The sequence below is a fragment of the Temnothorax americanus genome, unplaced genomic scaffold (assembly GCF_048541705.1).
Source record: "Temnothorax americanus isolate GAGA-0224 unplaced genomic scaffold, ASM4854170v1 Scaffold33, whole genome shotgun sequence".
Lineage (NCBI taxonomy): Eukaryota > Metazoa > Arthropoda > Insecta > Hymenoptera > Formicidae > Temnothorax > Temnothorax americanus.
The window spans coordinates 32,080-48,833 of NW_027509475.1; the positions used below are offsets into that span (position 1 = coordinate 32,080).

At 45.4% G+C, this 16,754-nt stretch overlaps 1 protein-coding gene and 1 long non-coding RNA gene across 8 annotated transcripts in view; one reads left to right on the forward strand and one right to left on the reverse strand.

The window, feature by feature from the left end:
• LOC143901266 (uncharacterized) overlaps positions 1 to 16,754 on the forward strand; it is a 50,829-nt gene that overhangs the window by 12,430 nt on the left and 21,645 nt on the right. For all 7 annotated transcript variants that reach the window (XR_013258029.1, XM_077413406.1, XM_077413407.1 and 4 more), the window contains 2 exons: positions 4,643 to 4,894; positions 6,239 to 7,187. Coding sequence is in view for 6 of the 7 variants with exons in the window: in XM_077413406.1 (XP_077269532.1) it covers positions 4,664 to 4,894; positions 6,239 to 7,187 (1,180 nt within the window). In the remaining variant the exon portion in view is untranslated. The remainder of the gene's footprint in view (positions 1 to 4,642; positions 4,895 to 6,238; positions 7,188 to 16,754) is intronic.
• LOC143901267 (uncharacterized) overlaps positions 15,628 to 16,754 on the reverse strand; it is a 63,315-nt gene continuing 62,188 nt past the window's right edge. Inside the window, exon 3 of the long non-coding RNA XR_013258030.1 lies at positions 15,628 to 16,061. This is a non-coding gene — a long non-coding RNA (uncharacterized LOC143901267). The remainder of the gene's footprint in view (positions 16,062 to 16,754) is intronic.

The following is a 16,754-nucleotide window of genomic DNA, read 5'->3' on the forward strand; positions in this document are numbered from 1 at the left end:
ACTTGCTCAACAAAAATTAATTATCGAATCGACAAAGGCAACTCCGAAATAGAAATATTTAATGGTCTCGGAGTCAAAATTGTAGATGGCAGTCATACTAGATCGCAAACAGCAATTCAAAACATTAATAATAGAAATAATAAAAAAAAATGAGATTGTAATTTGTAATATATATGACGGATATCGCCATCACGGTATAAACTTTCGATTCTTAACATTTTACTTGTAATGACATGAACATCGTCAAGCTTTCCATGCAATACACAGACTTTTCTGTATCCATCGAATGCATTTCACCTTGAAGTCTAATTGTCGTGCTCGGCATTATGCACTCAGCAGCTTAAGAACTCACGCCGCGCGGAAGTTCAGTCTCGCAAGAGAAATACGAAAAGAGTTTCAGAGAACACTCGCTATTACGAACTCGCGTCACGTTCCATCTTCGTTAACGCCGCTTCTCGTCCGTCCAATAATTCATATACGTCTTTTCAGACACGACGGTGTGCAACGTGATAATTACGTTCTGAGAGATATTCTTAGGCCTTAAATGGACGCGCGCGCGCGCAGCATCTAATTCAGCCGGCGAACACCGTAGTAGACGGTACTGACGGTAGTCGTTTTTACAATACGAATGTCCGTGCTAGGTGGCCGTAAATGACTTGTCGGTCGAGTGATATACGGTATACGGCCTACGGCGCAGAGTCGATCCGTCGAAGTATCGCAACGAGTAATTGACTGCGCACTCTGCTTGCTCCGATTAATTAACTTTCAGTACTTTGTCGTTCTCGCGCTATATCCCGATACAGCGGCCATTTAATGAATATCCCCTGGACGCCCAACCCCCGCAGTATTGTTCGATATTTTAATTTCTCAACTTATTTTTTAGTTCCTTTTTCTTATTTTTAATCAATACACGTCGCACACAATGGATTTTTTTTCTTACCGACGTTATTTAAGCCTCGATGTATGTCAATGACGTTATACATTAAAATTTAAAAATAATTTCAGTTTAGGGTAAACTCGGGAAAGATGATGGCTATACAGGAAAGATGATGGCCCATGTTCATTCGATGTTTCATGGCGAGCTAGATTGAAAAAACATAGGTTGGCCATGGCATTTCTCCTGTATGGCCATCTTATCCAAGTTTACCCTATTTAATTATCTTTTTTATATTTATTTACTTTTTTCTATTAAAAAAAAAAGGATGCAATACAGCTATTTGCTTCCACGCGTTTTTTTCGTACCTTCTATACAATAAAATGAAAAGCTATAGTATAATTTTAAATGTAGCACGTGCAATGCATTTTTTCCGTTACAATTCGGTAAATTGCTTGTAATATTTAGTAAATAGGAATATTTATCGCTTGTTTTGTGTCAGTTTATTTTGTAGTTCATTAACGCATTACTGTATTTAAATAGTTAATTACTCTGAACGCATTGTCACACACAGGTATAATTACAAAATTGCCGTACCTACTATTGTAATGTTATTGTATCGCGGTTGTTACTTTAAATTTATTATGAACGGCCTTTTTTCAGATATATTTATTTGATACAAAATATATGCTCAAAAAGTGATATTGATATCGTATTAATCATTTTACAGATTAATTTGAACAAACTGATTTCAATAACACTATGTCATTTTATTAAATCGAAAAACACCGTGCATTATTTGATGTTGTAAAGCAGGAATAATTAAGGTTTCTAATTCATAGTTATCTCTAGTAATTGAATAATTGGTAGTTGAATAATTGGTCTTAGTTGGTTTGTTCATTTTATAGTCCACAGTAATTAATTTAGGTGGTGACACGTATAATCGCAAAATGTCGCCGTACTTGCAGCAGCATATTGCGCACTATCGAATGGTTTTAATTGCGACTCGCGCAACATCAATAGCACGTTAATTAGTTTATTACACCTGAAACTTGCGCGTGGCTCAACCGTTGACGTAATCGCAGTCCGTTAAAGAAAATGCCGGCGCTGATAACGTAGATGATCTCGCGACGATATGCAAGCTGCGAAGTTGACTTAGAAAGACTTTCGCGTGGGCGATGAAATAACGAGCGCACGTCATGACTGTTAAATGTCAGCGAAATATTTTCAACGCGCGCCTCATCGAGCGGCGCCATAAGTTGAGCAAACGTGTCGCGCTTACATAAGATCGTAATGGTGTCGGCAGTCTAAGACCATTGAATTATGAAAAACCTCGCTTTGAAATTCTATTCTATGTCGCGTGTTTCTTATCATCATATTCGCTGTGGATTACCGATGTCACTCGATATTGAGTATGCTCTTTGTCAAAATTTCAAGTGCGATAGATTTGTACGAAGTGCACCTCCACGAGACAAGTAACCTCGTAATAAATGCATACGGAAGTTTCGTATGTCTTGAAACTGTAATGTATAGATGAAGAATATTTGTACGTACAGTCTAAGTTGCTTACTCAGTGGATGAAGAAACGTGTCGGCAGATATAATATCGTTACGCCATACGTACAGATCTCTAAGTTTTCGCAAAGAGAGAGATTTCATTGCGAAGTTCCGTGGAACTTTCTTTCAGAAGTCGCGCTTCTGTTTGGAATAATGGCAAAAAATAAGAAGAAGTACCAACGAAATTAATGCCGTTTCGCGCCTACGTCGAAAAGTTTTTCGTAATGACTAGATTTCGTGCCACTCACGTTGCTTTATAGTTAACGTGCCACAGATTTACAGATTTTGGCTTGAAATTTCTCGTAAAATTTCACGCTCGTTTTACTAAACAGGTAAATTTTAACATGTGTCAAGTGTTAGTATTTTTAATTTTCATAAAAAAAAGTCATGATATTACAGAGTTGTGTTTTGTGACGCGTAGAAATAAAATTTAACGTATAAAAGATTTGTGATGCTGGCTAGAGCTTAAAATATCTTCTATATTTTATGCTCTAGCAGCGCTCACATCTGTGGGAATTCATTTACAAGCGAAGATAATTCATGAAAATATAGAATGAAAAAACGGTAATAAAAAATGATTAAAAAAAAAAAAAAAAACAATTCGTATATCTTCGTTCAATTTTCACGAAAAATACATGGGTGGTATTTTTGTTATATCAATTATCTTAAATTATATAATTTCAGCTTTTAACTTCAAAAAGCACATTATTTTCTGAGCATTTTCGCAAAAAAATTATTCTCTGTTAATAAAAAGTTTCCCAATAAAGCCTTTATTGACTCCGCTAAACTAAATGTCGAACAAGCATCGTACCTATAAAATATAAACGAATTTTATTCACCTTGTTGATCGCGTTCGGCAAAACAATTAACGATATCACGATAATTCATCCACGTTGCCGATGGTCATGTTTTCAGAACGCGCAGTATCCCGTCCATGCTCGTGCCTCCATATTTCGCATTTAATTACATAACATGAGATATAAACAGATGTTCAATTTCCTAGTTATTATTCAGTTTTACGTAGTTTTCCAATAAATAATCATATAGATCGGTATCGCATATTTTTCAATTGAGATATATAATTTCAAATTTTGTTCCGGATCTTCCCTCATTCGGAATGGATTGCGAAATATTTTTCCACGTGTTACCGAGTTCGCGTGAAAGGCTTTCCGCACTGCTTACTTTACGACATACAATACCCCCGGTCGTAAATTAATCCGCTCAGGAACTGTTTTAGACCTATACGCGAATCGATAATATATGCACGGCCTATATGCAAGAGGTGTTACGTGCGATGAGAGACATGCTCCCATCGGCGCATCAAAATGCACGTCGCAGTTTGGGTCGGGGAATTAGGCAGGCCAATATAATGCACTGAACCCCGCTGTGCACTTATCTGGGTCATCTTCCGGGTAGAAACTGTTCATGTAGCGTAGACATGTAATGAATGTTCTTGGAAATCCGTTGGGCATTTAATTGTCTATCCGGGAACATATATGTGCATTGAACGTAGTTCTTATAATTTAAGCTATATATATATATATATATGTCTCTTCTGTCTGAGATAATTAGACTTCAATATTTTTATGTATTAAAAGATATTTAATAGTTTAACAATATTAAATCATTTGATAAATCTAACCATATTATACTAACATATACAAATATAGTTAGTATAATAATATGTATTCTTCTCATTTAAGTAGACCCTCGAGTTGTAATTTTTTGTGCATAGAAATGTCGTTTCAAGCAATTAAGTTCGTAGTTCTGTAGTACTGCATTTGTCTTTTTAACGTGCCACACAAAAAACTCGGAAGAAGTTTAAAGAGTTTTGTTACTTCTTCAAACTTCTAATAGGCAATGCTAGCCTCTTAGTATGGAGGTGGCATCTTTGCAATTGTGTTAATGATCGTACCTCAAAGCAAAACATTCTTTTGTCGCAAAGATACGCTTTTAATTCTTATAATCTCGAAATTTCTCTGAGATACAGCTTGAAAATTCACAAGTTACTTAAATATATTCTTTAATAGTTAGCATAGTTAATTTCATAAGCAGTTCAATATATTCTAATACCTCTTACGTCACATATTTGTCATAGAACGCGTGTTATTTGATAATAATTTGATTAAAAAATAATATTGACGCTAAATAATCTTTTGCGAATATTTCTGGCAAGATTTTTGGTGAGATGGGGAAATGCATTGTGTCGCAGAGATAAAAGGATGTCGCCGTGATGTTACATCGAAGCGCTTCGTCGCGGCGCCGGCGAGCGTCGCCAAACGTGGCAAACTCGAGCCAGCCAGCATCTCCGACGATGCGAGGTCGACGAGCGAGCGTAGCCACTGAAAAACCCTTCATCTTGCCACCAAGTAGCCCCGGCGGAACGATGGAAAGGCAACGGTCGCCGAGGAGTAGCGTGGTGCCGAATATTGCTCTGGATACCGAGAGCGACTCCCCCGACGAGGTTAGTACTCACCCTCTTACATTTCTAGAATTCCGCTATAATCCCTTTATATATGTATTCGAATCGTTATTGCTTTTAGTGCGCTAGAAATCCAAGTTATTTCTACACGTATAAACGTCTAAAAATGACACATTTAACCGAAGCTCGTTTTACATGTTTTGTTGCTGTTAAATTAACACGTTCAATCGTCCTATTGAATTATAATTAATACGTTCAACCGTGTTAAATAACGTGATTTAAAACGGCAAGAAATGTGTAAGAAGAGCTTCAGTTAAAATAATATACTTGGATTTGCAGTGTATACAGTAACATGAACAGTATGAACACTCTTGCCCGCAACAATTATTTCGTTTTGGTATATGTGAGGCCGAGCACAAATGTCAAAACCTCATTCTTTCCGAGAAGATGTATAAAGATCTGATTTACTATTTTTAGAACTGTCACGAATAATGATTTAAGCAATTCGATCGACTACAATTTTACAATACTGACAATTGGGTAGAGCACAGAAAAGAACTCCATATTAATTGAAATTCTCAGTCAACCGAGCTCCGAGCCTGTAGCAGTTTTCATTCTTTTTTTGTGTGTATGCTTTTTTTATTCCCTTCAGGCTACGCAATGTTATACTGAATATTCAATTACTCAAGGGATATTCGACTGTACAGGTGTTTGACATTGTATATTCGATCGATATGCAATTCGAGCACCGCATCCATCGATGAAACTAAATACGAACTTTTTGTCACGCACGTTACACATCAGTTTATCCACAAAATTTTGAGGTCATGAAATTTTCACGGCAAATGGATTGCCATCACATGTTATTCATTAGCGAATGATTGGCGCGGCATAGGCATGCGTTTCGAAAGTTATCGGTTGGCTTTGGACAGCGATCGCTAAAATGATTAAAATACGTTCACTTCAATCGAGTGTTTTGATATGTTCCGCGAGCGTGCAGCTTTCATATGCAAATGTAAATTTATTCCTACGTTAATTCCTATGTTAATTAAACTAGATACATTGCAGAGATATGAATGCGTGCAATATTAATACGCATATCTTCAACCATTTCCAAGTAAAATGAGAAAAACCAGTTAACTTGAATAAATAGAAATTAAACAATTTGTAAAGAGAAAATTGACGAGCTAATTCACTAAAATGAGTAATTACCATTCTTAATAAATATTTTACGTGAAAGGGAGAAGAGAGTGCGATCTCTTTTACAAAAACTTCATATATACGCATGAACATTAATTTTTGCTCTAAGAATCCTGCTTCTTCTGCTAACAATGGGAGTTATAGATTACGAGGTAATTCTCTAGAATCTATGGTGCTCTATTTCAGGGAGTCTGTCGCAGGATCTTGCCGGATCCCGAACAGTATGGCACCGGCCGCAACTCCCTGGCGCCCGAGGCGAGCCGCAGCCCACGAAACTCTCTGATACCTGACGATTACTGCAGAAGCCCGCGGGGCTCCCTAATACCGGACCCGAACAGGAGCCCACGCAATAGTCTAGTACCGGACATGGTACGGTCGCCGCGGAATAGCCTGACGCCGGAAGTCTCTCACAGTTCGCGTCACTCTCTGGTGCCGGACTCGGCGCTCAGCCCGAGGAATTCTCTGGTGCCGGACGTGGCCTATAATCGAAGTCCACGAAATAGTATGGCGGTCGGCGGCTCCAGAATATCCCTCTTGCCGGAGAATGGTAACGCGATCGCGGCCCTCAATCGTAGTCCCAGACACTCGTTGGTGCCGGACTCGACGAGAAGTCCGCGAGGCAGCATGGCGAACTTGGACTTCGACCGAAGTCCACGTGGCTCGATCTGCCCGGACCTGCATAGGATACCCAGGGGGAGTATCACGCCCATGGAGGTCGTGGACAGGAGTCCACGCGGTTCGATAGCCTCGGAGTGTCTGAACCAGAGTCCCCGCGGCTCTATCGCGCCCGATCCCAACAGATCGCCCAGAGGATCGATAGCGCCGGACCCGAATCGATCCCCGCGCGGATCGATATGCCCGCCGGAGAGCAACAGGAGTCCGAGAGGTTCGATCGTACTGCACGATCAGACGAATCGATCGCCGCGCGGAAGCATTGGCATGAACGACGCCGACAGACACTCGAGAGGCTCTCTCGGAGCCATCAACGACGACGAGAACAGAAGTCCCAGAGGAAGCATCGGGCCTGACGGGATCAATAGAAGTCCTAGAGGTAGTCTCGGAGGGCATCAAGACAGAAGGGCGGCGAGGGGCAATCTGGGCTTGCAAGATCCTAGAAGAGCTTCCGCGGATCAGGGTGAGAATTTAAAATTTCTAAACATTCTTAATCCGTTTGATATCCCATCAATTCAGTTTCTTGAAACTCTTTCAAGATACTCTTTTTTGTGTCCTAACATTTTAAAATATATTATTTTTTAAATTTAACAAGTATAATAATTGCTATAATAGGATTGCTATTGCACGGTAAAAGTAATTACTAAGCTTCGAGTTGTGGACTATGCTTTTTCTACACAACACAAATAATCGAGAGTTACGATATTAGAATCACCGCACAGACTTGTCTTCGCGCATCGTAGCCGATGTTGCGTAATCTTCGATACGAAAACTACCGCGAAAATGTGGTCCTTGGATGTATCGTGTATCCAAGCCGCAATGCTCTGCATCCGAATACCAAAATACAGATATAATCCAATCGCGAAATTATAGCGTCGCGGTGAAACGCAACGCGATGTGCAAAGGAAACGTTCGCGCTTGCCGCAAATGCGGTCAGATTGTGCCAATAATATGCCTACATACGCGACATATCAATCATACATGACGGAATTAAACAATTTCCCGTTCAGTTACTGACTGGAGAAATTACGATTGCGACAAGAAATTGCTGGAAGCGAGTACATTTGTTGAAAATAATAATAAGATTATTCGGGGATTGAGCAAATTTCATTATGTATCGCATATTAAAATAAATATTAAAAATAATCGATGCCTTTATCAATTTTCTGCTTGTCGAGTAAATATAAGCGAATAAGCTGTTTTATATACGATTTAAGGACGGATCATAAAATATTCATCAGTGAGATTTCACGCAAGCGTTTCCTTACATCCCCCACTTACAGGCTGAACATCTATCTCGAGGCAAGTATCTTCTCTCCCCCGGGGAATGTAATGGCAATTTGACGCTCATTACCGTACGCTCGACGTCAGGTCTCCGGAGAGGCCGATTAGTTTTCGTTCGTTTCTCCCATGTTCCGGGTATTGAGTGCGACAGACGCGCATAATATATCTCGAATGACAGAAATTAGTCGCTAGGCGATACACTCTCGTGCGTGTCGATTGCGCACGGTATCGCACATCCGATACTTCTCACTGAAATCCTGCGGCGGTTGCGACAGACACTCGCGCCTCGGTGTAACGTAAGCATGACGCACGAACGGAAAGAACGGATCTGCCTATAGAGATGTAAAATAATATCGACAAGTCGATAACGATCCGACGTCGATTCCGGTGCGAGGCTTTCATTAAGAAACAAACCCTTGTCGATATCCTTCTCTCTTAATTTTCCGTATTGTCGCTCGGTTAAATTTATTGCGATTTAATCAGGTCAGACGAACGCGAAGTACCTTCAATTCTCCCATCGATCTTTCCATTGCGTCACAAGTATAATATAGCATGATATATTCGAAATTAAAATACGTAGCAAGATACTAAATAATATAAAAAACATTTTCTATCAGCTTGATTTTGCACTAATATGATTTTGCACTAATATTTAGATTTGATTTAACATTTAAATCATCAGTTTCCTCCTCACAAAAATTCAGCTTTCGATATGTTAATTGACGTAATAAACCACGAATCATATTTTTGGCAAGTTCAGTTCTGGCAGGTTATTAGACTTAAACATATCGTGTGCTAAATTGCTATTGGCGGTTGGAAAATCCATGCACACATATAGTAGTGTTGTATAATAGTATTAAACCTCCTAAGTCGACCTATGCAAATTGGTTCACCACAATCTCAGATATATGTATGCGCATGCAGATATGTATATATGGGCGCTTATATCTTAACTTACTTACGCTTGTGGTTAGGGTGCGCATAGGAAAGGCCCAAGGATAGTGAATCGCAAGAGGGTAGTCAATAGGAGACAGATATACATTATATACATATATTTACAGGTTATACATCTGTATGTGTGTCTGTGTGGCCTGGTATGTCGATCGGCCGCCCCGGTGTTTCGCTTGCGTCCCCTGGTCCCTCAGCTTCTTCGGGCTCGTCTGCGTGGCCTGGTCCCGTAGCGCTGGTCGTCCTCTGCCGCAGGTGCACGGGGATGGCTTCGTTGACGGTGGCAAATTCTCTTTTTCGCCGGTGAGGTCCAGGAACGCCCCTGGCGTCGGTGGTCGGTCCGAGGTCGTCCGGCGGCTGACGCTTTTGCCGGGTTTCGTCGTGTTGGCCGGCGCGTCCGATAAAACGACCGGCCTTCGGCGTACGACGATCACACTAGGTGGAGGTACTGGCTCAACCGGGCGGATGAGCCTGGAGTAGGGATTGCTCCCTGGAAGCGGCGGCGGTGGCACGTACTTCGCGGGCCGGATACCGCGGGTATACGGCGTCCAAGCGCCGTATCTTTGGCGACTAGCGCCAAGGTGTGGCCGCGTGGAGATGCCGTCTCGGCCCTTCCTGGCGGTAACCCGGAGCGGCGTTGGTCGCGTCTTGCGACGTATGGCCGGGTTATTTCCGTCCTCCGCAGGAGGCGGGGAAGGTCGCTCCTTTATTATCCGCGGCGTGGTGATGCTGGTGCTGGCGCGTGGATAATTGTCAGGCGACTAGCGCCTTCTCAGGGTCGAATCTGAGCTGTGTTTGCTGCGTCGCCTCCTTATATACCGTAGGCGACCGGAGCGCCGTCTGGCGGTATCGAGTGTCGTCGTTGTCGCCGTCGTCGCCTATTGGTGGGCGCGAGGCGCCGGCGTTTAACGCCTAGGAGTCGTTTGGGCGATTGACGCCGGAGGACTCGCGGCGATTGACGCCGTGGGCGCGAGGCGCCGGCGTTTAACGCCTAGGAGTCGTTTGGGCGATTGACGCCGGAGGACTCGCGGCGATTGACGCCGAGGATTCCAGGCGATTTACGCCGAGAAGTTGTGGCGATTAACGCCGCTGGGTTACGAACTCTTCTTGCGCGAAGAGTTCTGTTTACTGATATCGGCGACTGGCGCCAAGGAACTGGTTTTGGGCTCCCGCTGAGCCTCCTATTATACTATGCCTGGTTGTAAATGAAACACGAGTTAGCCGCTCTCTTGATGCGGCGCGTAGCGGCGTCGCTGCGAACTTACCGTCGCGTCGGTAAGTCGGTGCGCTGCACAATTAGGTGCGCGAACGTGCTTTTTCGGTGGCGTAAACCGCCACATTACCCCCTTCGTTGTATTATGTTACCTGAAATCGCACGGTTTTGTGTGATACTCTGCCGCTTCGTGTTCTGACCTCCGTAGGTGCTGGAGTGTCAGGCTGAAGGTGCTGGAGCTTCTCTGGAGGTTTTTCGGTTTGCTCGTGATCTACCAGTATGTAGGCGGGTTTAAGACGGTCTGTTGTTACGTGTACGGATTTTCCGTTAATCCGTAACTTAAAGACCTTTTCGCCTCGGCTGAGGACTTCGTATGGGCCATCAAAGGTGGGTTGCAGAGCCCGCGTTGGTGCGTCGTGCCTGAGGAACACATGTGAGGAGCTTTCAAGATTTTTATGCTCGAATGTAGCGGGCGAACCGTGCCTCTTGATTGGTTGTGGCCGTAGACTTTGCATCGTTTGTCTGAGTTTTTGGATGAAGTCGTTTGTATCAATTGGTTGTGGAGTTTCTTGTAGAAATTCTCCCGGAAGTCTCAATGTCTCTCCGTAGACGAGTTCCGCGGGAGTTGCGTGGAGATCTTCCTTGAATGCTGCTCGGATGCCCATCATGACGACGGGTAATACTTCGGTCCAAGCTTCCGTTGCGTGGCATTTGATGGCCGTTTTAATCTGCCGATGCAGGCGTTCGACCATGCCGTTGGCTGCGGGGTGATAGGCTGTCGTGTGTATATGCGTAGTGCCTGTGAGCCTTGTAAGCTGACGGAACAGGTCGGCCTCAAATTGCCTCCCCTGATCCGTAGTGACCCGCGTAGGTGTGCCGAATCTCGTAATCCAGTGTGTAAAGAGATTCTGGGCGACTGTTTCTGCAGTAATGTCTGTAACCGGTATGGCTTCAGGCCATTTGGTGAACCGGTCAATAATTGTAAGGCAGTATCGGTAGCCTCTTGAGACAGGTAATGGTCCGACGAGGTCCATATGAATATGCTCGAACCGTCGTGTGGGGCCGATGAATTGTCCGAGAGGCGATCGGTTGTGCCTATGAACTTTCGATTTTTGGCAGGCGAGACATGCTCGTGCCCACTCTTGGCAGTCGGCTTTAATGCGTGGCCAGACGTACCTCTGTGCGACTAATTTTGCTGTCGCTTTAACTCCTGGATGCGATAAGCTGTGCAATGACTGGAACACTTGTCTCCTGAATTGTTGCGTAACGAAGGGACGTGCTATTGGGGTTGACGTGTCGCAGTACAGTGCTGCACTGGTTCCAGGTATCAGAATCTTAGTGAGCTTGAGCGAAGAGTTCCCTTGTAATAGGTCTTGGACCTCGGTATCCTCCTCCTGTGCTCTGGATAGATCCTCTAGGTTGATTGCTGCGTGGATCTCTTCGATCCTTGAGAGGGCATCAGCGACGACGTTATCTTTGCCTGAGATATGGCGTATATCGGTGGTGAACTGACCGATGTATTGTAAGTGTCGTGCTTGCCTGGGAGAGCTGTGCAGCAGATCCTGCTGGAAAGCGTATGTGATCGGTTTATGGTCAGTGAAGACCGTGAAGAGCCTTCCTTCTAGCATGTGCCGGTAGTGTTTGATGGCGGCGTAGATTGCTAGTAACTCCCTGTCGTATGGGCTGTATTTCCTCTGAGCCGGATTCAGCTTTTTACTGAAAAAGGCTAGTGGTTGCCATTCTGTTCCGTCCCGCTGCTGAATAACTGCTCCGATGGCTGTATCGGATGCGTCAGTTGTAAGGATGATTTCTGCCTCCGGCTTTGGGTGAGCCAACATAGTTGCACGAGACAGGCTGTCCTTACATTTTTCGAAGGCTGCTTCTAATTCAGCGTTCCAAGTTATTGGAGCCTTCTTTTTCGTTTTCGGGACCGCCAAGTAAGCCATTTAGAATTGCTTGATCCTTGGCGGCTTCGGGGATGAATCTGCGGTAAAAATTTAGGGTTCCCAGGAATCGTCGGAGTTGTTGGACGTCCTCCGGTTTCGAGAACTTCTTGATCGCTTCGATCCTCTCTGGCGGAGGTCGTGTGCCCTTTTCTGAGACCTCGTAGCCGAGAAACAGGACCTTTTTCGCGCCGAAGACGCATTTGGCAGGATTTAGAATGATACCGTATTCTTGCAGTTTTTTAAATAATATGCGCAAATGCTCTTTGTGCTCTTCTTCATTTTTGGACGCGACGAGGACATCGTCAATATAATCGTAGCAGAAATCCAGGTCCTTTGTGACTTCGTGGATGAAGCGTTGAAAAGTTTGTGCGGCATTGCGTAACCCGAATGGCATGAAAAGGAACTCGAACAAACCGAAGGGCGTGGTTATAGCCGTCTTCGGAATGTCGTCCGGGTTAACGGGTATTTGGTTATATGCTCGCACAAGATCTAATGTTGAGAAGATCTTTTTCCCGTGTAACGATTGCGAGAAGTCTTCTATATGTGGGATCGGATATCGATCCGGTACCGTTCGTGCATTGAGCCCCCTGTAATCTCCACAAGATCTCCAGGAGTTGCCTTTCTTAGGTACCATGTGTAGCGGTGCTGACCATGGGCTTTTTGAAGGTCGTATGATCCCTTCTTGTAGCAAGAGATCGAACTCGGCCCTGGCTGCCTTTAATTTGTCAGGAGCTAACCGACGGGGACGGCATGCTACTGGCGGGCCATCCGTGGTTTTGATATGATGCAGTGTGGCGTGTTTTACCGTACGCGTCTTGGTAGTAGCCTTTGTAATCTCTGGAAATTCTGCCAAGATTCGGTGGTATTCGTTTTCGATTGCCAACACTCTGATCGATTCTGCAGCCCCTCTTTCTGCCGTGCCTTTTATGCGTAGACTCGTCCTACCATCGAGAAGGATGCCTTTTTGTAGGTCCGGTAGGAGATGATAGTGGGCGAGAAAATCGGCTCCGATGATGGGCTGTGGGATTTTAGCGACGATTAACCGCCATGGGAATGCACGTCGTAACCCAAGATCTGGCTGTAATGTGGTCGAGCCGTATGTAGTGATTGTCGAGCCGTTAGCGGCGTAGAGTTCGTAGGTTGTAGGCGCGATGTATCCTGCTGTCATAGAGCGAGGGAATACACTCACGTCTGATCCTGTATCGATTAGGAACCGCTTTTTAGTTTCTCTGCATGTGACGAATAGGCGGCGAGGGCTTGGGGCTGGTCTACTGGCCGCCATCAGTGACCGCCCTGGTCTTTTTCCGACTTGTAGGTGCACGGCTGCGTGCATTTCTTCGCCTTTTCACCAAATCGGTTATGGTAATAGCAATGCTTGTCGTTTTTATCGTCCTTCTTTTCCTTGGACGTTCCGCGGTTGCGGCTTTGGCTGCGGCTTCGGCTTCGACTTCTGTCGTTACCGCGTTGCCGAGATTTATCCCTCGAAAGTCGCGTGGAGAGCTGAGCGACTTGTTTTGTCAAAGCCTGGATTTGTGCCTCCAGTGATTCTTTCGGGACTGCTGATGTAGCTGTGGCTGCTACAACGGCCTTGTTGGTCATTTCGTGGATGCGATCGGCCTGTTCAGCTACGCTGTTAAGGGGATCTTCGGCTCGAGTGGCTAGCACAGTCTGCATTGTTGTAGGCAGTCTTCCGAGCCAGAGAGTACGCAGCAGACTGTCGGGTATGTTTTCACCCGCTAGTGTACGGAGATGTCGCAGGAATTGAGTCGGTCTGCGATCTCCTAATTCTTCGTGCTCCAAGAGTTGACGTGTACGCTGCTCTTGGGAAACAGACATTCGCTGTATAAGAGCTCTCTTGACAGTCCCGTATTTGTCAGCTTCGGGGGGCTGTGTGATGACGTCTTTGATCTCTTTTATTTGACGAGAGTCCAGTTGTGAGATGGCGTATGAGTACTTTGTAGAATCTTGAGTTACGCCACTGAGGACGAATTGTCCTTCCAGTTGTGCGAACCATAGCTCGGGTTCGTCACTCCAAAACGGAGGTATGCGTATTGCGACTTTGCTCACGCTTTCCTCGGTTATCTGTATTCTTCCGTTGCCTCCCGTTGCCATTGTACTACCTTTGCGATCACGTCGGGGTCACCAATTTATGGGCGCTTATATCTTAACTTACTTACGCTTGTGGTTAGGGTGCGCATAGGAAAGGCCCAAGGATAGTGAATCGCAAGAGGGTAGTCAATAGGAGACAGATATACATTATATACATATATTTACAGGTTATACATCTGTATGTGTGTCTGTGTATACATTATTGTATGTCGATCGGCCGCCCCGGTGTTTCGCTTGCGTCCCCTGGTCCCTCAGCTTCTTCGGGCTCGTCTGCGTGGCCTGGTCCCGTAGCGCTGGTCGTCCTCTGCCGCAGGTGCACGGGGATGGCTTCGTTGACGGTGGCAAATTCTCTTTTTCGCCGGTGAGGTCCAGGAACGCCCCTGGCGTCGGTGGTCGGTCCGAGGTCGTCCGGCGGCTGACGCTTTTGCCGGGTTTCGTCGTGTTGGCCGGCGCGTCCGATAAAACGACCGGCCTTCGGCGTACGACGATCACACTAGGTGGAGGTACTGGCTCAACCGGGCGGATGAGCCTGGAGTAGGGATCGCTCCCTGGAAGCGGCGGCGGTGGCACGTACCTCGCGGGCCGGATACCGCGGGTATACGGCGTCCAAGCGCCGTATCTTTGGCGACTAGCGCCAAGGTGTGGCCGCGTGGAGGTGCCGTCTCGGCCCTTCCTGGCGGTAACCCGGAGCGGCGTTGGTCGCGTCTTGCGACGTATGGCCGGGTTATTTCCGTCCTCCGGAGGAGGAGGGGAAGGTCGCTCCTTTATTATCCGCGGCGTGGTGATGCTGGTGCTGGCGCGTGGATAATTGTCAGGCGACTAGCGCCTTCTCAGGGTCGAATCTGAGCTGTGTTTGCTGCGTCGCCTCCTTATATACCGTAGGCGACCGGAGCGCCGTCTGGCGGTATCGAGTGTCGTCGTTGTCGCCGTCGTCGCCTATTGGTGGGCGCGAGGCGCCGGCGTTTAACGCCTAGGAGTCGTTTGGGCGATTGACGCCGGAGGACTCGCGGCGATTGACGCCGTGGGCGCGAGGCGCCGGCGGTTAACGCCTAGGAGTCGTTTGGGCGATTGACGCCGGAGGACTCGCGGCGATTGACGCCGAGGATTCCAGGCGATTTACGCCGAGAAGTTGTGGCGATTAACGCCGCTGGGTTACGAACTCTTCTTGCGCGAAGAGTTCTGTTTACTGATATCGGCGACTGGCGCCAAGGAACTGGTTTTGGGCTCCCGCTGAGCCTCCTATTATACTATGCCTGGTTGTAAATGAAACACGAGTTAGCCGCTCTCTTGCTGCGGCGCGTAGCGGCGTCGCTGCGAACTTACCGTCGCGTCGGTAAGTCGGTGCGCTGCACAATTAGGTGCGCGAACGTGCTTTTTCGGTGGCGTAGACCGCCACAGTATATATATCTCGCGGTGATAATTCGCTACTAATATTCCTGAATAAAGATAAAACTCACGAGAAACGGAAACTTAATAATTCCTCACGCTAAGACGGCTTTTTTATTGCCGCGCGATTCTCGGGGCGACGCCAACACGAGGGCAAGAAAATCAAACGCGAGGCAAGTAAGAGACATTTGCCCGAGCGATAATTAACGTCACGCGGGAAAGTTACGTTTCGGTCGGCGCAAATTGGCCTGATTTTCTCGCGCGTGCACACGATACTTATTAACGTTAGTAGCTACACTAAACCACCACCGGTCACGAGATTGAAATATGCGTCTGAGACATATATTCCCATACTTACCCACTTTGCCCGACTGCGATGCGAAAGGGATTGCGTGCGTGTTCTTAGCCGGCCAGATAAACTGCTCGAAGCGTAAGTTTCTCCTTGAATAATCTGAAACAGTAAAAATGCAAATACACAATGAATAATTCATTATAATTTTGTAATTGTTCGGATCTCGTAAGTATTGTAATAATGTGACACGCGTGTCACACAACAACGCATTAAATCGCTTTCTTAAAGGTTTTATCGCTCAAATTCGCGCCCACCGCCCATATGATTATCGCCAGGAGATCGATAGCGACAAGATTGACCCGTTTACCGAACTACCGGCGGGCGAGCAAAGTCGATAAATTTCGCGGCGAGAAACGTCGCAATAATCAAAATCTCCCCAGCAGATGGGATTCGTATTCTGTAAATTGAAAGCGCGGATTTATCGCGCGAAGCAGCGCGCATTACACGGAAGCTGTTGACAAAGATATCTCATCGCCTGAGTGTGCATGATGTCTCTTCACAACGAGCGAATTTCCTGCAAATGGAGGATACAAATTAAATTGCGCACTAATACTGTTAATTGGCGCGCCGTTTACCATTGTTCGTAACTGCGTATAGTTATCTAGTGTTCATTAATTGCAAAACAAAAAGAGTCAAAAACTAGAAACTAGTTAGAATAAAATAATCCCCAAAAATTCAAACGCAAAAATAAATGGATATTATGACTCTATATACAGTCTATTTAGAAAATATCCCACTGCATACAAGTTAAGTTCATGTAAAATTTTCATAGAGAATTTAGCTAATCTGACG